This window comes from Oryzias latipes, chromosome 17 (genome assembly GCF_002234675.1).
Source record: "Oryzias latipes chromosome 17, ASM223467v1".
Taxonomy (NCBI): domain Eukaryota; kingdom Metazoa; phylum Chordata; class Actinopteri; order Beloniformes; family Adrianichthyidae; genus Oryzias; species Oryzias latipes.
In genome coordinates, this window is record NC_019875.2 from 12,457,912 (window position 1) to 12,482,562 (window position 24,651).

Consider the following 24,651-nt stretch of genomic DNA (forward strand, 5'->3'; position numbering starts at 1 on the left):
GCCCCCAGCTGGTTCAAAATGCTCCAGCCAAAGTTTGAATGAAAATTGGTCAGATTTCACTGATAGTTATTTTTATTGGTTATGATGAGGTCATCACATTTTAAACCTTTAATCTGAACCTGGTATGCTGCATTGTTTGCTCCATCCACTCTTATGCTGATTGGCTAAGCATGTGCAGTTTGGGTTTCCAGCACAGTTTTTATTCAAATCAAGATTTACATTCTAATATATTTCCGCAGGCTGCTGGGTGGGGAGTGGTTAGCACTCGCCTCACGGCAAGAAGGCGTTGGTTTGAATCCAGGCTGGGGCCCTTCTCTGTGGAGTTTGCATGTTCTCCTCTTGGATGTGTGATTTTCCTCCAGGCACTCCGGCTTCCTACCACAGTCCAGAAACATCCTTTATAGATTAATTGGTTCCTCTAATTGTCCCTAGGTGTGTGTGCATGTTGCCCTGCAACAAACTGGCGTCCTGCTCAGGAGATACCCCACCTTCACCCAACAATAGCTGGGTTGGTTCCTATAGTCCTGTGACCCTAAGATGGATGGATGTGTTTGAATAACACAAAAAGATTCAAAATCATTTTCAGAGATTTTATTAAAATAAGAAATAACATAATCAAGCCAATACATTTTACTGTCATATTTACATCAACAGTTATTCATGCGGTCAACACAAAACTAGCATTTCTATTTGATCATCTTTAGCACATTCTCTGTAGGACAGCTAGATTCTCACAGACGCAACAGCAAACAGCTCATTTGATTATTTACACGCCTTCATCTTTGTCTTCATCTTCATCTTCACAGTGAGGTTTCTGATCAAGTCTGACAAGATTCTGAAAAAAAACAAGAACAAAAACTTTAATTGATGGGATCGTTGTCAACAAACAGAAAAGATTTTACAGTTCATAAACCTTCCATTATTTCCTCAAGTGTCTAAAATCTGGAAACCAAACTCGTCAACTTCAGCATGTCTTATCTGTACATTCAGATTCTTGGTTTATTTCAAGACTAAGTTTTACACAAATTCGGAGTAAACAACACAGCGTGATCCCAAGATAATCACCTGCACTTTCTCCTCCACTTGGACGGTCAGGAGAAATTCAGATAGCGTCTCCAGAAATGATGTTTTCAAGTGCCTCAGTGTAGATCATCTCCAACATTTTGTCTTCTAAAGTTTACATTTTCTTAAAATAGAAATTGGACTACATAAAGTAAAAGACTATAGGTTTGCTTATTAAGATCTTTGCTAAAACTCCACCAAAGTGATCCGCAGACTTAGCTTGAACTTTGATGTCCTTGTTGTCTTTGAAAACCGTTTTAAGTCAAGTTTGTAGTCTTTATTAACAAGTGCAATTCAGGTTTTTGGTAACAAGTCCAAATCAGCTCTATAGTAATCGAGTCAAGTCTTTAATCTTCAGTAACATATTTAAGTCCAGTCTTGATAAAAAGTCCAATTCAAGTCTTTGGTTAAAAGTATAAGTCAAGTATTTGGTAACTTTCTAAGTGAAGTCTTTGGTAACAAGTCAAAATCAAGTTGTTGGTTAAAAGTTCAAGTCAAGTCTTTGGTAACAAGTCCAAATCAAGTCTTTAGTCTTTGGTAACAAGTCAAAATCAAGCCTTTGGTTGAAAGTAAAAGCCAAATCTTTGGTAGCAAGTCTGAATTAAATCTTTGGTAACAAGTCCAAACCAAGTCTTTGGTTAGAAGTCTAAGGCAAGTCTTTAGTCTTTGGTTAACATTCTAAGTCAAGTAAAGAAAAATAACTTTGGCAACAAGTTAAAGTACAGTACTTATTGACTAGTTTAAATCAAGTCTTTGGTAACAAGTCCAAATTAAGTGTTTTCTATTTAGTAACAAATGTAACTCTGGCTTTTGTCAAGTTACATTAAGCCCAAAAGCCCAAACCAGGCTTTTACTTTTGTTAACATGTCTAAGTCAAGTCTTCAGCTCCTGTTTTAGTGGATTAGTGTGTTTACTTTTGTATGGGCTGCATGGGACTTCTTTTTTTCTTTTGGTACTCACACTGTCTGCTCCACAGGCGCAGCGTCATCAGGACGTTGAAGACGACCGTTTTAAAGAAGATCACCCTGAGGCCGAGGATGGTCAGAGATGCTAGATTCACTATGGGGTCTGCAAACAGGAGCAGAATGGAAATCAGATGCCGACCCAAAGAGACAACTTTAGAGACACCTTCAGATCTGAGCGGGCTGAACACCTACCAGGTTTAGGAGTACAGGGTTCACTTGTAGAGAGAGCTGTAAAAAAAATAAGATCACATAAGATTAGTCTTTTTTAATTCTGAAAAAGTAATCTTTATTCAATAAAAATTAAGCATTGCTATTGCGCCTATTTAATTTTGTCAACATGGAGACCCTCACCTTGACATTTTCCTTTTTCTTGCTCTTTAAGAAATGCCACTTGGTTGTAGACCCCTCCAAATTCTGTTATCATTGTGGGCTTTGTTTCATTGAAACCCTTGAAATCCTGTTGTGATGTCACAGCATTATGTCTTGTAAAGCTTGTGGCCAAGCACACGTCGTCTTCTTTATCTTGGTCTTCAAGGTAGTAAAAGTCCGGCTTGACTTCATTTGCTGAAACACACAAAAGAAGAAGGACCCATGAACACAAAAATTCAGAGATTTGGGGTCGGGGAAAGATGGAGAAGGAACTCACTGCCACACTGTGACAGACAGCAGAGCTAAAACCATTGATCAGACTCAAACTCAGTATCATGAACATGGAACCAACAAAAGCATGTGTCTCACAGATCCAAAACAGGATCTGAAAACAGTAAATGCATAACAGAGAGATGAAATCGGTTTTGGTTGAGGGTCCTCAGGTCCAACATGGCTTCCTGTTTCAATAATTTCAGATCTGACAGTGAAGAACTTGACTAGGAGAACCAGCTCATTTCATGAACATGATCACAACATTTAGGAATTTATGTCAACGTGATCGTATTTGATGGTGCTAGTCCAAACACCAACAAACGATTTTTCAGCCAGTTATGGCTGAAAAGTCTGATGACATATCAAAAGCAACAGGAGGCATCTGGCGAAATAAGAATTACTCAGATTAGTGAGTACAAGCTAAAAAAAATGGAGGCAAAAATTCTGATAAAAACTTTTAAAGATCAACAAATGGATCAGAACCAGAAAGGACTCACTCGCTTCAACTGAGAGTCCAACTCCTGACCCAAACAACATCTTCTGAGCTCCAGACTGAGTCACACAGTGAAGGAAACCCCAACAACAACAGCAATAGGCAGAACTAAGAATTCTTTGAAGTTTGGTCAATGACTGAGTTCAAACTAGAAATCCAAGATTTCTTGGTTAAATTTTTAGCTAAAGATGTCCTTGATCCATTTTAGATCAGTGAACCGGATCGTTCAAAATGAACTAATATCAACTATGAATCGTATCAGCGACCACAAATTATGATATGAATCAAACCCTTGTTAAAATGAATCGTTTCAACCCTAATTTTGGATTATTACTAGAATTCTCAAAGTTTGGGAAAACCCTGAGCATGGATGCAGTAAATAATTGTATCTTACTGGTTTGGACTTTCAGCTTTATTCCTTGTCCAAAGATCAGTCTCCAACTTCCATCATTCACACAGAGACACACACCACAGCACAAACACAATTCACACACAACCCAAACAACCTGGAGATTCTCAAAGTGTGAAAACTATCACACTTGTGAAGTTAAGGCAGGCAATGATTAGTAAATTTACTTCAGCGGATTTCACAAAGATCTGAAGAACTGAAGACTTTTTAGTTTTCATCTGAAATAGATGTAAGAAAATTTAAGTGAATTAGTTTTTTAAAATGTTTTAAATGAAACAGGTTTATTTTCTACAACATATGATCATATCATATGATCACAGGATTTATCACGCAGGATTAATGACATCAGTTTTCGTTTTTGGCAAAAAAGCTGTTTTTTTATTTATGTTTGTTTTTTTCACTGTTTATAATATCAAAATGAATACTTTTCACTTCCGAATCAATAAAAAAAAGTCAAAGTTAAAATATGCATTTGTTTGAGTCTTACTTAAGCGGACGATTAGCTGCATTTCTTTGCCTAAAATGATCTTTGCTGCAGAGTCAAACGCAATACGCTCATCCTCAGCTCACAAAGCTCAAAACTCTCAAACACTGCAGTAGCCATCTTTATTACTGATAATGTCCCACAAGCCAGCTCTGTCAGTTTAACAAGAAAAGGGATTTGTTCGGGTTTAAAATATTTACTCACTGCTGCTGATGAAAAGTTTTACTCCAGATCCAAACAGAAGCTTCTGGAAACCAGATCCAGACACACAGTTCGTGGCAGTAGATCATAAACTCACATCCTCGTCAAGACTTAACATTTGAACATTTAATCTGACAAAGCTGCTCTGATACTCTTATGAATCCTATATCTATATAGAAAAGTGTGTCTTTTTTGGAACTTGGACAATTTCTAAAGAATTTAAAGATCAAATGTGATTTTTACAGTTGGTTCAAAAACTAATTTCTTTTTTAACAATTTTCGATGTACTATTGATTTATATTTGTTTATTTGTACTCATTAGTTTAGCTGATCCTTTATGGAGAACTTTCAAAATCATTGAAAGGCAATTTTTGGCTTATAAAAACCCACAGAAAAATATTTGTCAAACAATTTTACATAAATTATTTTTGGTTTTCTCATCTTTTCTATTGTGAGTTTGAGTGGGAGTGTTTTTTTCTGATCAATGCGATTTTTGAAAAAAAAACATGTCCTTTTTAGACCGTAGTCTGAATTTGATTGTTTTTCCCAGCTACACAATAAAGTTTGTGGAAAGATACAACAAATAACTTACTGGATTCAACCGTCAGTTTGGTTCCATAAGCAAAGAGGAGCTTCAGGTTTCCAGAAGTAGTCACACACTGAGAGGAGCTCCAACAACAAGCACAGACTGCTGTGAAGCTCTTACTCATTTTAGTTTGCCTACATTTTAATTAATGTAGGGGGTTATTCATTATCATCACATAGTGATGAGGCATTACTAAAGAATTGTGAGTACGGTAATATTTTACTCATCAATAGCAGTGAATTGTGTGTAGCAACCGACAAACCACTTAATTCAAAGAGTCGAGACCGCCAGCCGTGTAATGATAAAGCTAATAACATATTTTTCTGCTTCTTGTCACTTTTTTTTAAATATGTATATATACGTATATAACATTCCTGTTAGCCTGCAATGATGCAAACACTTTCATCACAATTTTGTGTTTCTCGTTGGTGTGTTTATTCCTTTTTTTTCCACATAGTCATTTTAAACAGCTTTATTTTTAAGTAAAATTCAGTTTTGGTCTTTCTAAGGAATACAAGCCTCTGGTTTTCTGTTTGGTCTGTTTTTCTGTGAAAACAGGTTAACAGGTTAATGAAAGTAGAATAGATAAAATAGTACAAATTCATGTGAGGCATGAATCTGTAATTTCGTTGTACATGTACAATGACAATAAAGATATTTCTATTTCTATTAGATATTTCTAGAAGCCTTTTTTTTGCTTTTATAAGCTAAAGTGGTTAAAGCTGAAGGTTGCTTCTCCAATTGTTCTTTCCAGACTTTCGTTCATCTAAAAAGTAAACAATAACATTTGTAGTCATTATTACAGCACATGTTCCTGATATGATTAGTGATGCATTGTGGTACATTTGTCTCCTCACATGTTAGATTTGACTTTTGCAGTTATTTAAACTTCTTAAGACCTGCTTAACTGGGGCCTTGTGACTATGTGTGTGTGGAAAGTATTAGCTCGGGTTTTAGCAGGTTAATGAAAGTAGAATAGAAAGAAATAGTACAAATTCATGTAAAGCATGAAAATTCAGAAGAGAAAGGAGAAAGAGATTACTGGAAACAATAAAAAAAGTCTGTAATGTTTTAGTTTGGACGTAACTTTCTGTGCACTGTATTGCATGTTTTCTGGATTTAAAGCAATAGCTGAGTTTTTCAGACAACATTCAGCAAATTAAAAATACCAAAGCATCAGTTGGGAGTGAAAAAAAATAGGGTTTTTTTCCTCTTTGCAACCTAAACAATATAAACTCAGCAGCTAGAGCCTCTATTTGGAAAATCATTATCGGAAATAAAAGGAAAAAATAAAGAAATCTAAACTTACATTTCTGCACAGTCAGCCTGACACCCCTACCGAAAACCATTTTCCAGCCTGATCCAGACACACAGTGTGTGACCCCTCAGCTGTAACTCCAGGCTGATGGAAAAACATGCCACCTCTAATAATTCATATCGATTTCATCATTAGACTTTCTGTTTAATAAAGCCACTGTCATGAAGGGGAAGACAGCTTCTTCTAACCCCAACAGAAGTCCATACTAGACAGAAAAACAACCTGCTGATGCCTGAACTATGACTGAACATCGTTTTTCCTTCAAAACAGCAAAAGGAAAGTACAAAAACATAAAGAATCATAAAATAATAATCATAAAACATCTACTCACTGTCCTCCACAGTTACTGTGATTCCTTCTCCAAATATGAGCTTATACAGTGATGCTCCTCCAGTCACACAGTCTATGTGAGCCCAGCAGAAACTGCAGGGTTCACCTACTAACATCTTTAAACTTCCAGGACCATCAGGAACGTGACATTAACGGGACTTTAGGGTCATCTGTGTTTTTACGTTTGTGCTTTTGCTGCATTATATTGTTGGATTAACGTTTTGTTTTTAAACGCTCTTCATTAATACTCGACTAAAACAAGAAAAACATTTCCGAAAATGTAGATGATTTTGCAGTTAAACTAAATAGAATGAGGGACTTCAGTGCGCGCTGACGCTGGTTGACATGTTTAACTTGTCAGAATATCTTACATATGGATGTTTTAATATTGCTTAATGCATCAATTGAAATTCTATTAAAAAAAATCAATTGAAAAATAAATTTAAAAAGTCAATTGAAGGTCAAGATAGATCAATGAGAGATGTTAGCAGCACCAAATACATTTATGTCAACATTTTTTGCTTTCACTGCTTTAAATTGGGACTTTGGTTAAACTGCAAACTCAAGCTTCAGGTTGGCTGACAGGTTTTCTAATTACGATTGAAGAATTATTTCATAGAACAAAAACAATAATATTTTTTGGATTTTAATTTTGAGACTTTTTTATATAAAATCCAAACTTAAAATTCCAATATTGCCTTGATGTTATTGCTGCAGGTAAATGAATATTTGCTCTGGTTTCTTCTGTGATTGTGTCTGAAGCTCTGAACTCTCAGTCTGTCTGTCGACTCATCAGTAACTGCAGGTCAGTGCTCACTTTCAACGGCCAGTGTCACCAAAACCACCAAACCAGATTTAACATCAGCTTGTTTACCAGGAAAAAACTTCTCTCTGATTTAGTTTTTTATTGACTCATGACAGAAAAGAATCACACAGTTTTCATGAATCTCGCCAATAACGTCTTGTTTCTTTGTTTTATACGTAAAAGTACTCACGTCTCTCCACACTCAGCCTGATTCCATTCCCAAACAAGAGTTTCCAGCTTCCAGATCCAGACACACTGTCAGTGTGAACTGAACAAGAACTCTGGGAGCTTAGCAGCAGTGATCAAACAAAGGAGCTGTACGGCGTTCTTTAAAGATTTAGGAAATTTCATTAAATGAAGAAAAAGTGTCTAGAGAGACAAACAATATAAGCTACATGTTCTGAGTTTTCCTATTCAGTTCATGTTATAGTGTTATCTCTATTGAGATAACACTATAACATGTCTCCATAGCAGAAAAAGTTGACGAAAAAAAGTCATTTGGACTTTTAATTTTGGAGTTCAGATGCTTTGCTTCCTATCCATGAGGATTTCTCAATTCTTAAATTGTCAAAGTCTCTTCTGGACTCTAAAAAAGTGGCGAAACGTCTTTTACTTCAAACACTAGTCCAGATTACTTATTCTTAAAATTTTCTTTGCTCTTGTTAAATTAGTAACTACTGTCATGAAGCTACAAGTCTTTTAATTTCCAATTAAGTTTGTATTTTACTCACCAGACTGAACAGTTAGCTTCATTCCTTCACCAAAAAAGATTTTTCTGACTCCAGATGTAGTCACACAAAGACTCTGGACTCAACAAGAACTCACACAGCCTCAGTTCATCACAACTGCACACAATGTTCATTCCTCACGGCTTTGCTTCCATCCTAAGATTGATTTCATTTTCTCCATCCTGAAGATTAATGGTTTTTTTCTCTGCTTTTAGACTTTCTTTCCTAAAACTGTTTAAAATTTTGATTTCTTAGTTTCTCTATGTAGTGATCATACAAAGGTTATGCGGGGTAACGGGGGGATTTAGAGACAGTTTATATTTTTAATTTCTTTAAGAATATCTACAAATTGAAGAATTCAATTATCAATTTCAATATTTAAGTGACATTAATGTTGTGAATAATACATTTGTACGTAATCTGTTGGTCCTTGGCTGGTATTAAGCAAAGGTGACAATCTGGTCCAAATGAAATGATCTGGACTGAATATGATTAAAACAATCAATTAATAAAATGGTTGTAAAGTTAATTTTGCCATTTGTGTATCATAATATCACAGCCTCAGTTGTAAACTAGCGCTGAATTGAATTGACTAGAAACAAATCGTCTGCTTATGACTGGAATAGGTTTTTAACTCTTTTGATAATTGCCTCTCATGAAGCTTTTTTTTCTTCGTGATAAATACGCAAAAGTACTCACTGCTCTCCACACTCAGCCTGATTCCATTCCCAAAGAAGACTTTCCGGTTTGCAGATCCAGACACACTGTCAGTGTGAACTGAACAAGAACTGTGGGAGCTGTGCAGTAGTGAGTAAACACACGTGTTCTCCAAAGATTTAGCACATTTAAATGGTAAATGAAGAAAAACTGTCAGAAGAGAGAAAAAATAGAAGATACATGTTCTGAGTTTTTCCTATTCAGCTCATGTTAATGTTATTTCTGAGACTCATTCATCCAGGACTCCTCTATAGCAGAAAAACTTGACGAAAAAAGTCATCTGGACTTATCGTTTTGGAGTTAAGATGCTTTGCTTACTATCCATGAGGATTTCTTTAATTTTTAAATTGTCAAAGTCTTTTTGACAATTTACCCAAAAAGAGGGGAACTGTCTTTAACTTCAAACACTTAGTCCAGATTACTTATCCTCAAAAGTTTTCCTGCTCTTGTTAAATTAGTAAATACTGTTGAGGAGCCACAAGTCCTTAAATTGTCCTATTAAGTTTGTATTTTACTCACCAGATTGAACAGTTAGCTTCATTCCTTCACCAAAAAAGATTTTTCTGACTCCAGATGTAGTCACACAAAGACTCTGGACTCAACAAAAACTCACACAGCCTCAGTTCATCACAACTGCACACAATGTTTTTGTCTCACGGCTTTGCTTCCATCCTAAGATTGATTTCATGATTCTCTCCATCCTGAAGATTAATTATTTTCTCCTCTGCTTTTAGACTTTTTTCCCAAAAACTGTTTAAAAGTTTGATTTCTTAGTTTCTGTATGAAGTGATCAAACATAAATCCAAAAAACGTTCTTTTACAGCCTCAGTTGTGAATTTGCGCTTCATAAATACTTCCATTCATTCATAATTGAATGGAAGAGAATTTGCATCGTCTGCTTATGACTGGACTACGTTTTTAAGTCTTGTTAAAATTTTCACTCCTGAAACTTTTTTCTTTGTTATAAATGCAAAAAAGTACTCACTGCTCTCCACACTCAGCCTGATTCCATTCCCAAACAAGAGTTTCCAGTTTCCAGATGTAGACACACTAAGACTGTGGACTCAACAAAAACTCGTGCATCCTCATTGCAACAAAACTACATGCAAAACACACTTCCTATGGTTTTATTCCATTACTAAAAAGAATGCATGATTTTCCTCGTCGTTCCCAATAAAAGTTTTTCTGGATTTTGACCTTTTACCAAAACTCAAAAAAGTTTTTAAGTTTAACCACTAAAGGATGAAACCCATTGAAACTCAAAAAAGTAAAAAATTAGACCTAACTCTACTAAACTAATGCTTAGTATCTAAACTGAAGATTTTTTAACATTCAACAGTATCACATCGTCTGCATAACCTCAGACTGATTGACATGCATGTTTTTCATCCTGGCCACCTTTTTTTGAACAACAAACTGTTTACAATTATAACATAAGCATAACAGGGATGTGTCTAAAAACGCATCAGAAACATAAAATAAATTATATCAAATTGAACTTACTGGTCTGAACAGTTAAACTGATTCCAGATCCAAAGAAGATCTTATATCCTCCTCCTTGAGTCACACAGTATGAAGGTCTGCCACACAAACTCAGAGACCATCAGGTTTGCGATTCTCTCTGAATCGGATTAATAATGTTGCTTCCTCATTTAATCAACCATTAAATGTATAGTTTTCAAAAACTAATCTGATTCCAGATCCAAAAAATGGTAAACTTGTCCTTACAAACAGAAAAAATTAAAGTCATCTTGAAATTATCTTTCTGACACAAAGATGTAGATTGTGATGCATTTTAATCCCGATTATTACTTATTTAATGGGGTTTTCGAAGCAGCTGTGATTGCAGTCTCATTTAGCTTTTCACAATAACAATTATTATAAAAAATGTAAAAATAATTTGATAAACTTGTGTTGCACTGGAGTTTAAAGCTTAAAAATGCTTTAGAGACATAATAAGAATAATACAATTTTGAACTCACTGGTTTGAACAGTTAATCTGGTTCCAGATCCAAAGATCATCTTCACTCCAGTCACACATCATGAAACTCCACAACAGAAACTTGTCCTCACTATCAGAATTTAAAACCAAATTAAATCCAGAATCAAACTATCCTAATGATGTCAAACTGTCCTTTCTTTTTGGTTTCAATCCAAATGATCACTGATCTGAAGAAAATTTAAAGCAGCTGTGATTGTGGTCTATTTGACCTTTCACAATAAAACATGTAGTAAACTATGTACAAATTACCCCTTTTCCTGACAACTAAACTAGAATTCAGACCTAAAAAAGCATTAGAAACATAATATGAATGATAGAATTTTGAACTCACTGGTCTGAACGGTTAATCTGGTTCCAGATCCAAAGAACATCTTATATCCTCCTCCACCATAACCAGACACACAACATGAGGCCCAGCAGCACAAACTGAAGCAGACTGAGGTGAACTTTCACCTCTGCACGTACTCAGTATCTTCCTACATTCAACTCTTTTGTTTAAACCAAAAACCCAATTGATGTTCATTATAAATATAACTAATTTAAGATTAGAAATCTGTTCATTTCAATCATTCTTTCACAGCAAAGTAGAGCAATTGAAAAAAAACTATGCATTTACAGAAATTAAGAGTTTAATTTTTGTTTAATCAATAAAAACTATCATTTCAGACTTTCAGACTTTTGATTAAACATGTTCAAATAAATATCCAAAAGAATTATTATGTGAACTTACCAGGTTCAACAGTTATTATTGTTCCGCTCCCAAACAGCATCTTAGCATTGCCCAGATTCACACATTGTGAGGACCAAAAACAAAAACTGAAGCTTAAGCAAAAACCTGAATATTATTCATCCTTTTTACACTTAACAATTAGTTTTTCTGAGAAGAAATAATATGAATCCATTTTTTTTTATTTTGATCTTTTGCTTCTTTAGGCATTTTGTAAAATTGAAGGATTAAAGTCTGTTCCTCTATTGTCTGGAATCATGATTTGGATCTGAACCAACACCATTCTTCCTAAAAACTGCCTAATATTAATAAGTTGCAGATTTAAACAAAATGTTTAAAAAAGCAAAACATATATGTAGAATTTAGCAATTTCAAGGTTTCTTTTAGTAATCTAAAATCTTTTTTTCATAAAAGTTTTACTTCCAGGTTAAACTTTTACTTCCAGAGCAAAGCGGACTAAACAATCATCAGCAATCTGCTTTTGTTTAAACTAAAATCTTTTCATTAAAACATAAATAACTTATAAAAGTTACTTACATTTTGGAGCTTTTCAGACTTTTTTTATTATCATTTAAAAATGTAGTTTTCCTAAATTAAAAAAAATAAAATTCCTGCTTTAACTTTGATTTTTCTTCAGTTTAATAGCTTCAAATTAAACCCAAATGATATTAATTTTATCTGAAGAAAATAAATGCTTTATGTTTCAAAATAAATCTGTAACACTTGGTAAGATCATCGATTATGCTTTTTCAAATTTGCTCTATAAATTTGTAACTTTTACTGATTGTTTTACCTTTTTAAAAAAGTCAAGATTCTATGATTTTCAATTGTTGAACTAAAATAAAAACAAAGTCTGCTTTTTTGCAGATGACTTTGTTTTTTTAAAAAGATCTAAAAACAAACTTCTGAACATCTTTAACTTTCTGCTTTGTGAAATCATCATGAATTAGAACTTTCAAGGTTTCAATGGTTAAAGTGGTCCATGATCCAAAGATGCCCTTAAATATTCCTTAGTCCACCCCCCATATGCTGATAAAACAGATTAAGACTTTTAGAAAATACAAACTAACAATTTAAAGTACAATCCACAATCTAAACACACTTACTGGTTTCTACGGTTAAACTGATTCCAGATCCAAAGATGATCTTGTTAAATCCTGATTGAGTCACACAGTATGAATGTCTGACACACAAACTCAGAGACCATCAGGTTTGGGATTCTCTTTGAATCGGATTAATGATGTTTTTTGTGCAGCAAAAGTTTATCTCCTCATTTAGTTCTTTATTAAATATATAGTTTTCAACAAATAATTTGATTCCAGATCCAAAAATTGGTAAACTTTTCTGCTGAACAGGTTTTGCACTGGAGTTTAAGCCTAAAAACCATTTAGAAACATTATCTGAATAGTACAATTTTGAACTTACTGGTTTGAACGGTTAATCTGGTTCCAGATCCAAAGATCATCTTGTTTAATCCAGATTGAGTCACACAGTATGAAGGTCTGACACAAACTCAGAGACCATCAGGTTTGGGATTCTCTCTGAATCGGATTAATGATGTTTTTTGTGAAGCAAAAGTTATTTACTTTCTTAATCTCCTCATTTAGCCAATTATTAAACATCTATTTTCAACAACTAATCTGATTCCAGATCCAAAAATTGTCAAACCTGTCTGCTGAACATGTTTTGCACTGGAGTTTAAACCTAAAAACCATTTATAAATGTAATCTGAATACAATTTAGAATTTACTGGTTTGAACAGTTAATCTAGTTTTTCTAAGAATAAATAATATGAATCAATTTTTTAATATCTAGATCTTCTGCATCTTTAGGCATTTTGTAAAAGTTAAGGATTAAAGTCTGTTCCTCTATTATCTGGAATCATGATTTGGATCTGAACCAACACCATTCTTCTTAAAAACTGCAGAATATTAATTAGGTGCAGATTTACACAAAAGATTTACAAAAACAAAAAATATGTGTAGAATGTATCAATTTCAATTTCTGAAACCTTTTGTTTTTTATGATAAATGCAGAAAAGTACTCACTGCTCCCCACAGTCAGCCTGATTCCATTCCCAAACAAGAGTTTCCTGTTTCCAGTTCCAGACACACAAAGACTGTGGACTCAACAAAAACTCACACGTCCTCACTGCAGTACGACTACATGCAAAACCTAAAATTTTATTTTGTTACTGAAAAGAATGTATGATTTTCCTTGTCATTCCAGATAAAAGTTTTCTGGATTTTGACTTTTTTTCAAAACTTAGTTTGGTTTTACCGCTAAAAGATAAACTCCTTTAAACTCAAAAAAGTTAGTCTAAAAGTCAGACTTAACTCCACAAAACTAATGCTTGGTATCTGATCTGTAGATTTTTTTTACATTCAACAAAATCACATCGTCTGCATAACGTCAGACTGATTGACAAGAATGTTTTTCATCTTGGCCATTTCTTTTTGCACAAGAAACTGTTTTCAATTATAACATTAGCATAACAGTGATAAGAATTTATAGGTTTACTTCCTCCCACTCATTTCAAGCAATTAACTAGCTGTTTTTGGAAACCTTCAAATTTCATGGCTTCATTGTGTCATGTACTGTATGTATGAGATCAAACATGTCTATAATTTAGAGTAGTTATAATGGCATCTTTTACATGTATCTCTTACTTCTAAAAAAAAAAAGGCCAATAAAAATGTGACCATTCACCTGAAGTTTGATATACCTCTGTAAAGATATACATCTCTTATGTTTGTCTTCTTTAGTATCTTTGTGTTTTGATTCCTTGAAATAAACCAAATCCAATTCCAAATTTTTTAGGAGTAAAAAACAAAGAATCAGCAAAGCTTCTGGCTGTGCTTAAGTCCAGAACCAAAGTCCACTTCTGGACCTCAAAAGGGTCTGATATTCATGTCTACATTCAGCAGCTCCATCACTGAATTTTCACTATAATCCTGAATATAAGTCGATAAGTCTGATTGTCAGCACAATGAAGGACAGAAAAGACTTACTGGTCTGCACGATGGTTCTTGTTCCTGATCCAAAGACCAGTCTGTTGTTTCCAGCATACGTCACACAACAATCGACATCCTCACAATAACCAGCATCCCCAAGAGAGCGAACACTACTGAGTCTTGATGAATATATTGGATATAATTTGCAATTGTGGGTATCTACACTGACATAAATCCCACGTTTGATGGTTACTTTTCTTTAAACGTTTGCAGTGGCAGCGCTGCCTTCCAAAGCTTTATCTATGATAAAGATTTCTGACGGATCAGTATTCAGTAAACCCAAGATGAGGCTGCAGGTAAACATTTATATACAGTATATAAATCTACAGATAAATTCTATAGTGCAACAGATGCTGTTGGACAATAGACAAACACAATAGCAATGACAAACCAAATGAAAAAAACTGCCAGCTCTGAGTGTCTGCCGGTCCAGTCATCTTCCAGTTCCAGAGACAACCTCTGAAGCACAATGCCTATGTACAATATCATTGCAGCGTCAGTACTCACAGGACTCCACAGCTAATCTGATTCCAGATCCAAAGAAAATCCTAAATCCTCCTCCAGTGTTCACACAGCAAGAAGACCCAAAGCACAAACTCACATCTTTATAAGACATCAATCACTATTCACAGACTTGTGATAAGTACGATACTTGTCAGGTATTTTCATGGAAAAGATTCTTAATTTTCCTTTTTTTTCTTAATGAAAAAGGCTAATTTTAAAAAAGTTTCTCAGATCAAAATAAAAAAAAATGTTCAAACAGTAGATCTGCTTAAAATAAAACAAGAATAGGCTTAAACAGTTTTGACCCTATCAGCAAGTACGACGAGTTTAAAATGTAATGCAATGTATGGAGCGGAGTTACACTACATTAGAATTATTATTTTTTGGAGACGATGGATTTTTATCTGAACTCACCAAACTGAACTGTTAAACTGGTTCCAGATCCAAAGATCAGCTTGTTGGCAGAATTCACACAACATGAAAGTGTTGAACACAAACTGAACCAAATTCTGTTTGGAAACGGTCCGTCAGATTCAAACCAAACTGTTAAAAAAAACACTCACCATAATGTAAAAAACCTGCTGGACTAAGATCACAGCCATTTCTAATAATAAAAAACATTTCAAATTTTTTTTTCATTTTGGATTATTTTCTGCAGACTCAGGATGTACAGAGGATCGACTTAGGAAAAAAGGGAAAATCTTCCAAACACCTCAGTTGTCTTAAGTCCAAACAAACAAAAAACAAACTTACTGGTTTGAACAGTTAATCTGGTTCCAGATCCAAAGATCATCTTCACTCCAGTCACACATCATGAAACTCCACAACAGAAACTTGTCCTCACTATCAGAATTTAAAACCAAATTAAATCCAGATTCAAACTATCCTAATGATGTCAAACTGTCCTTTCTTTTTGGTTTCAATCCAAATGATCACTGATCTGAAGAAAATTTAAAGCAGCTGTGATTGTGGTCTATTTGACCTTTCACAATAAAACATGTAGTAAACTATGTACAAATTACCCCTTTTCATGACAACTAAACTAGAATTCAGACCTAAACAAGCATTAGAAACATAATATGAATGATAGAATTTTGAACTCACTGGTCTGAACGGTTAATCTGGTTCCAGATCCAAAGAACATCTTATATCCTCCTCCACCATAACCAGACACACAACATGAGGCCCAGCAGCACAAACTGAAGCAGACTGAGGTGAACTTTCACCTCTGCACGTACTCAGTCTCTTCCTACATTCAACTCTTTTGTTTAAACCAAAAACCCAATTGATGTTCATCATAAATTTAACTGAGTTAAGATTAGAAATCTGTTCATTTCAATCATTCTTTCACAGCAAAGTAGAGCAATTGAAAAAAAACTATGCATTTACAGAAATTAAGAGTTTAATTTTTGTTTAATCAATAAAAACTATCATTTCAGACTTTTGATTAAACAGGTTCAAATAAATATCCAAAAGAATTATTATGTGAACTTACCAGGTTCAACAGTTATTATTGTTCCGCTCCCAAACAGCATCTTAGCATTGCCCAGATTCACACATTGTGAGGACCAAAAACAAAAACTGAAGCTTAAGCAAAAACCTGAATATTATTTATCCTTTTTACATTAAACAATTAGTTTTTCTGAGAAGAAATAATATGAATCCATTTTTTTTATTTTGATCTTTTGCATCTTTAGGCATTTTGTAAAATTGAAGGATTGAAGTCTGTTCCTCTATTGTCTGGAATCATGATTTTCATCTGAACCAACACCTTTCTTCCTAAAAACTGCCTAATATTAATAAGTTGCAGATTTAAACAAAATGTTTACAAAAGCAAAAAATATATGTAGAATCTAGCAATTTCATTGTTTCTTTTAGTAATATAAAATCTTTTTTTCATAAAAGTTTTACTTCTAGTTTAAACTTTTACTTCCAGAGCAAAGCGGACTAAACAATCATCAGCAATCTGATTTATTTTTAAACTAAAACCGTTCGTTAAAACAAATATTTTTTTAAAGTTACTTACATTTTGGAGCGTTTTAAACTTTTTTGATTATCGTTTAAAAACTTAGTTTCCTTAATTTAAAAAAAATAAAATACCAGCTTTAACTTTGATTTTTCTTCAGTTTAATAACTTCGAATTTAACGCATATGAAAGTTAATTTATCTGAAGAAAATAAATGCTTTATGTTTCAAAGTAAATCTGTAACACTTGGTAAGATCATCAATTATGCTTTTTCAAATTCGCTCTATAAATTTGTAACTTTTACTGATTGTTTTACCTTTTTAAAAAAGTTAACTTTTATGATTTTTAATTGTTGAACTAAGATAAAAACATAAAGTCTGCTTTTTTGCAGATGACTTTGTTTTTATAAAAAGATCTAAAAACAAACTTCTGAACATCTTTAACTTTCTGCTTTGTGAAATCATCATGAATTAGAACTTTCAAGGTTTCAATGGTTAAAGTGGTCCCAGATCCAAAGATGCCCTTAAATATTCCTTAGTCCACCCCCCATATGCTGATAAAACAGATAAAGACTTTTTAAAAAATACAAACTAACATTTTAAAGTACAATCCACAATCTAAACGCACTTACTGGTTTCTACGGTTAAACTGATTCCAGATCCAAAGATGATCTTGTTTAATCCAGATTGAGTCACACAGTATGAATGTCTGACACACAAACTCAGAGACCATCAGGTTTGGGATTCTCTTTGAATCGGATTAATGATGTTTTTTGTGAAGCAAAAGTTAATCTCCTCATTTAGTTTATTATTAAATATATAGTTTTCAACAACTAATTTGATTCCAGGTCCAAAAATTGGTAAACTTTTCTGCTGAACAGGTTTTGCACTGGAGTTTAAACCTAAAAACCATTTAGAAACGTAATCTGAATAGTACAATTTTGAACTTACTGGTTTGAACGGTTAATCTGGTTCCAGATCCAAAAACCATCTTTGTTTGTGAACCATAACCAGACACACTACAACAGGCACAGCAGCACAAACTGATGCAAACTGAGGAGAACTTTCACCTCTACATGTATTCAATATCTTTTTACGTTCAACTCATTTGAACTTTTTAAAAGATAATTTTACACTAAATAGATGTTTTTGATTGAAATTTTGTTTAACCTAAAAAAAGTTATTTAGCTTTTCAAATTAACCCATTTTTCTTTTAGAATAAGCTTAATTGAAATCATAATTTTACAACAAAATAGAATAACTAGAAAAAAAACTAATTTCACAGCAAGATAAAAAAAAAACTTTACAATTAGTTAATATTTAATATGTGAACTTACCAGGTTCAACAGTTAATCTGGTTCCACTGCCAAACAGCATCTTTACTGAGCTCTGAGTCACACAACGTGAAGATCAACAACATAAACTGAAGCTGGGGACTGAACCAAAACCCTGAATATGAAAAATTATTTGACAAATTTTGCCTTCAACGACCAGATTTACTGAAAGGAAATAATAATTCTATCTAACTCTTACTCAATTAGGCATTTTTAAAATTAACTGCATTATACATCTTCAACCTTTTACCAAAAAAAGTTCAATAACAAAAACAAAGTAGGTAATCTATGTAATCTATGCATAAAAATCTATGCATAAAATGAAGATCAGAAATCATTTCTAATCTTCATTTTATGAAGAGGTTGAGATAAAATCTCTGTTTTTAAAAGGCAGACCTGGCCAAGAGGCATTGGCACCCACACACATGCAAACAAATAAACATAAAAACATGAATATCAAACTTATTTAAGATCAGCTCAAGTATAACTTGTACACCCTCTGCTCACACACTCAAAAAGCTTTGTTTTAAAGCAACTTATGCAAATCTGTTCCTGCACTCGCAGAGAGTTCTGAGTGCATGTAATTTATGAATTTACTGCTTTCTATCATTAATCTAGGTCCAACTATATATTTATTCAAGTTTTCACATTCAATGTTTTTTCTATCAAAATTGGACTGTACTTCATCTTTTCATAATCTGAAAATATAAAAAACTGTCATAGAAAAAATAATTCTCTGCTGTTTTCAACAACTTTCAAAGATGAAACATAAACTTATGAAAGATTTGAACGTGAACTCACATGTCTGAACGGTTAATCTGGTTCCAGATCCAAATATTATCTTGACATTGTTAGTCACACAACTCACAAACTCACAACACAAACCCACAACTCTGTTCCAAACAAATCCTCTTCTGTCAAACTGATCTGTGTTCACATGAACAAGAACTTCTTTCATTACATTAATTTTAACCAGAAGATCCAAAATCTATTTCCAACTTTTTAGACTTCATTGACTAAATAAAGAATTGATGCTTTTTCAGTTACATTTTCTATGCAGCATCATAACTTTCATTTATAAAATGAGACAAAATCTGGATGATTGATGTTAGAACTCACTGGTTTGAACAGCTAAACTGGTTCCAGGTCCGAAGTGGAGTTTTCTGGTTCCATCATTCACACAATGTGAAACTCCTGATCACAAACTGAAACCAGTTTACTCTGACCAAATGCTTTAAGTTACAATTTGTTTTAAGGATTTTTTACTTAGTATTACCCTTTTTAACCTTTTGGATTTAATCTGGATTTAGATCTAGATACATTTGGGATTTTCAGCCTAAAATGTGAACCAAACTGGATGTTTCTCAGAAAACCTCCACCCAGGGAGTCAAAGCATCAACCCTGATCTAAAGTCTCAATCAACTTTATAACTGTTTAAAATGTCAGAACTCACTGGTTTGTACGGTCAAACTGGTTCCAGATCCAAAGACAATCTTTCGTGCTCCTCCAGAGCCAGACACACAACATGATACAGAACAACACAAACTCACAGAGACTACACAACCACAATCATATCTGTCATTTCACATTCAAATAATGATAAACTGCTAAAATGATCACATTTAATGATCGCAGTTAAGACATTTAAATCCAGATTATGTTTACTGTTTCTTCATTGATTATTTGTCAGTTGATCATAAATCGCAAGTTTTTTTCAGAAGTCTATAAATGAAGTCTATAAATGAACAGTAAAAATCCAGAGGCGGAAATATTTCACTCTGTAATTAATATCGGAGATCAGGACTTACTGGTATGAACGGTCAATCTGGTTCCGCTCCCAAAGATCATCTTATTCACATTTGTAGTCACACAGCATGAAGCTGCTGAACACAAACTGAGGCCACAAACCAAATGTCAGCATGGAATCATGCTGGACTCAAATCACATATGCATTCATTTAAATTTGTTTGCTTTTTCTAGATTGTTTTCTGACAAATTTCCCTCCAGGTGTGCAGAGATCACAAAAATCCTGTCAGCTCATCAATACAGTATAATAGAATTAATGGGAACATTTCCCAAACAAGTCAGTTTTCCAATCATGTGAACAGTAAACAAGTCAACTTACTGGTGTGAACAGTTAATCTGGTTCCAGATCCAAAGATCATCTTAAATCCATCAGTCACACTACATGAAACTCCACAACACAAACTCATCCTTATCATCAAAATTGGAAATTGAATTAAACCCGGATCAAAAAACGTTTTTGTGTCAACAGGTCAGGCTTGATCCAGGTTAGTGATTTCATTTCTCACTCAAACACATCAATTCTTTTTATCAACACAATTGTTTCAGCTTTTACAGGAGTTTGATACTTAAACTTTAGTTTTGTTTGAACTTTTGTTAAAACTTACAAAACAAACGGATTTTAGGTTTCAATTGAACTGATTTGGAGTTTAGAAATGAGTTCATTTGAATCACTTTTTTACATCTAAAGACATTTAAAAAAAGAATTAATTAAAAAGTAATTTGACAGAAAATCTAAGAGTAAAAGACTAAATATTGATTAATAATTATAGTGTGAACTTACCAGGTTCAACAGTTAATCTGGTTCCGCTGCCAAACTGCATTTTACCAAAGCCCTGATTCACACAACGTGTAAGTCAGCAACATAAACCGCAGCAGGAGATGGAAACAAAATCTGAACATGAAAAATCCTTTTAAACCTTAATTGATCAGTTTTTCTGAGAGAAAATATTTAAAATACGTCTTTTTTAAATCTAGATATTTAATTTTAGGCATTTTTAATTATAATCTGTTCCAACTAGTAATCTACTGGTAATCTATTAGTAAACTATTAAAAACTAAAACAATTAGGTGCAGATTTACACAAAAGTTTTACAAAAACAGAAACAAAAACTGCCGTAATTTATGGATTTACTATTTTCTATTGTTAATTTGGCTCCATATAAAGAATTATTTTTCAAAACACTAATAATGCAGCTCAGCAGTTCTTTCAGATAACAGTCAGATATGAGCATCAGTGTTTCTGTGTATTAGAATTTTGTTTACTTTCCTTTTTTTTTAGTGAAATTTCTCTATAAATCTTACCATTTCATTTTCACTCATCAGCTTTCGTCAGTAATAGAGGATTTTTTTTTTACTTTTTATCATTTTTGCCGGCCTAGACTAAAACATTAAAAATCTATTCAGGATTGTTGTATCATTAATCTAGGTCTAAATATACATTTATTCTAGACTGAAATATACAAAATCTATATATTTCTTAAAAATCTATTCAGGGTTGTTTTTATTTATTTTTATTCTTGAAATCTTTCAAGGTGCCTTCAGCAGCCTAATGGTTTATGAAGTTGAGTTTAAAGTTTAAAGGACATTCGTCATGAAAATAAGTAAAACACCAGATTAGCATCTGAACTTACTGGTCTGAACGGTCAAACTGGTTCCAGGTCCAAAGGTGAGTTTGTTTCCTCCATAACCATTCACACAACACAACACTCCACCACACAAACCAAGTCAACAACACAAAGTTTCCTCAAAGTTTGTTATGTCAATGAAACTTACAGGTAACTGAAATTCATTTGGAGAAACTTTTGGGTCTTTTTTCTCCCAGATTCATTAAAAGAAAGGAAATTATTTCTACCATGGCAATTAATCCTCGGTTTCAACTTACTGGTCTGAACGTTTAAACTGGTTCCAGATCCAAAGATCATCCTCACATTTCCAACATTCACACAACATCAAGCTCCACAACACAAATTCAGACACACAAACTGAAGCGGACTGGTCCTCACAACCATAGCTGAGTAAAATAATTAAAAACCAGCATCTGCATCAGAGAAAATGAACATAAAAATTCTAAATGTTTTATTTTCTGGATCCTTTTACAGGTAACCATCTTCCACCGATGCAGAGCTGTTAACAGCCTGTTCAGATCACAGAAACACAACTAATGATCCAAAAATTCTGAAACATCATTTTTCCAGGCTTCTCAAGACAAAATTTGAGCAATTTCTTTTAAAGTCAAACATCCAGAAAGTTCATATAAAACAATCTGTCATTTAGTTTGTTAAAGAACTCTTTAAATTCTGCTTTTGTGCAGATTAGTCAACATTTCAAAACATTTCTTTTTTGCACCAATCGTTTCAAAAACTGTTTCTACTTACTGGGTTCAACAGTCAGTCTGGTCCCACGACCAAATATGAGCTTCACTTGATTCACACAAGGAGAAAGTCCACAGCACAAACTCAGACACACAAAATGAAGCAACTAGCTGGAAGGTTTTGAACTTAAGTCATATTTTCATCACAGAAATGTTAAAAATAGCTTTGGTGCTTCATTAACCCCTTCATGCCTACATTTATTTCCAATTTTATTTAAAAAAAATCTTTGGTCTTTTTTCCATTCAAGGTGTTTAAATAAGTGGAATCCAGGATTAAAAATCACGTTGTAAATTACCGATTTACGGTGTGAAGAGGGTTGAACGTCCTTTAAAAGTCCTTAACACTGTTAGCAGAACAACATTTCACAAGTTTTCAGAGATGATTTAAAAAAAGGAAACCTGATCTAAGAGATTTGTATTAGAACTCACTGGTTTGAACAGTTAAACTGGTTCCAGGTCCAAAGCGGAGTCTTCCAGTTCCATCATTCACACAATGTAAAACTCTTGATCACAAACTGGAACCTGTTCACTCTGATCAAACACTTAAAATAAAGATTTTTTTTAAGACATTTTTTTTTATTTTAATTTGTAACTTTTTGGGGTTTCAGCTCCTTTCGGATCTGGACAACTTTTACATTTTAAGTCTGAAAATGTAACCAAATTTACCAGAATGCGGGTTTTCATAAAAATTAAACCACAGAAATCAAAGCATCAACCCTGATCTAAAGTCTCAATCAATCTTTATAACTGTTTAAAATGTCAGAACTCACTGGTTTGTACGGTCAAACTGGTTCCAGATCCAAAGACAATCTTTCGTGCTCCTCCAGAGCCAGACACACAACGTGATGCAGAACGACACAAACTCACAGAGACTACACAACAGCAATCATGTCTGTCATTTTGCTGTTAAATAATGATAAACTGCTAAAATGATCACATTTAATGATCACATTGATCAATTAAAACATTTAAATCCAGTTTATGTTTACTGTTTTTCAGACTTTATTGATTATTGATCAGCAGGTCATGAATAGCACGACCTTTTCAGAAGATGTGAGCAGACCAGAAATGTTAACAACAATGATAACCCAAAGATTGAAATGTTTTATCTTCTACAGACTGTAGTTAATAATGGAGATCAGGACTTACTGGTTTGGACGGTTAATCTGGTTCCGCTCCCAAAGATCATCTTGTTCCCATTTCTATTCACACAGCATGAAGCTGCTGAACACAAACTATGAGGCTACAAACCAAATGTCAGCATGGAAACATGCTGGACTCAAATAACAGCCTCATAAAAATCAGATCAAATATTCAAATGTGGCTGTTTTTACTGAATTATTATCTAGAGAATCCCGCTCCACATCTTCACAGGTCACAACAACCGTGTCAGCTCATCAATGCACAAGAATTTGAAAAAAAAGAAAAAAAGGAAAATTTTCCAAATTATGCAAGTTGTCTAAATTTACATCATATGAACATTTTCGTAAGTAAACTTACTGGTGTGAACGGTTAATCTGTTTCCTGATCCAAAGATAATCTTCAATCCATCAGTCACACAACATGAAACTCCACAACATAAACCTAGCCTTGTTGTCGGAATTTGAAACTGAATTGTGAGTTTCAATGATTACAAACTCAAACACACCAATTCATTTGATCTAAACACTAATTTTAATTTTTTTAATCAATTTATACTAAAACAATATTTTAATCGAATTTAAAGCAATTTTTGAAAATACTTTTTTAAAGTTTCAAATAAAGTAAATTGGAGTTTAGAAATACGTTTTCTTTTTTAGCATTATTTAATCAAAATAATTCCACATGCAGAGTTACTTTTGATTTAAAGAAAACATGTGAACTTACCAGGTTCAACTGTTAATCTGGTTCCACTGCCGAACAGCATCTTTGCTAAATTCTGATTCACACAACATGAAGCTCAACAACACAAAGTGAAGCTAAAGACTGAACCACAATCCAGAAATTCTAAATTCATGTTACACTAAATGATCAGTTTATCTGAGAGGAAATGTTTACGAAAAAATAAAACAAACCTGTTTTTAAATCTACAACTATTAATGTAATCATTTTTAAAGTCATATAGATTATTGTCTGTTCCAACAGAAATTCATCATCTTCTTATGATAAAAACAAATAATAATAAAAAAAGAAAAAGTTGCAGATTTAT

The 24,651-nt window shown here is 33.5% G+C and overlaps 1 protein-coding gene across 1 annotated transcript; it reads right to left on the reverse strand.

The window, feature by feature from the left end:
- Positions 1 to 576: 576 nt before the first annotated feature.
- LOC101156281 (T-cell receptor alpha chain C region) lies at positions 577 to 24,384 on the reverse strand. The gene is made up of 5 exons (XM_011486319.2): positions 24,330 to 24,384; positions 2,379 to 2,591; positions 2,220 to 2,255; positions 2,023 to 2,130; positions 577 to 835 (listed from the first exon to the last, which is right to left on the reverse strand). Coding segments are annotated over exons 1-5 (399 nt in total). The 5' UTR covers positions 24,370 to 24,384; the 3' UTR covers positions 577 to 833.
- Positions 24,385 to 24,651: the final 267 nt, after the last annotated feature.

Excerpts from the sequence above, each read along its gene's own strand:
- LOC101156281 (XM_011486319.2), bottom strand. The coding sequence starts at position 24,369 with ATGCTGTTCGGCAGTGGAACCAGATTAACAGTTGAACCTG. Across the intron at positions 2,592-24,329 it reads CAGATTAACAGTTGAACCTG|CAAATGAAGTCAAGCCGGAC; the intron begins GTAAGTTCACAT and ends TGTGTGTTTCAG. Across the intron at positions 2,256-2,378 it reads AGAAAAAGGAAAATGTCAAG|CTCTCTCTACAAGTGAACCC; the intron begins GTGAGGGTCTCC and ends TTTTTTTTACAG.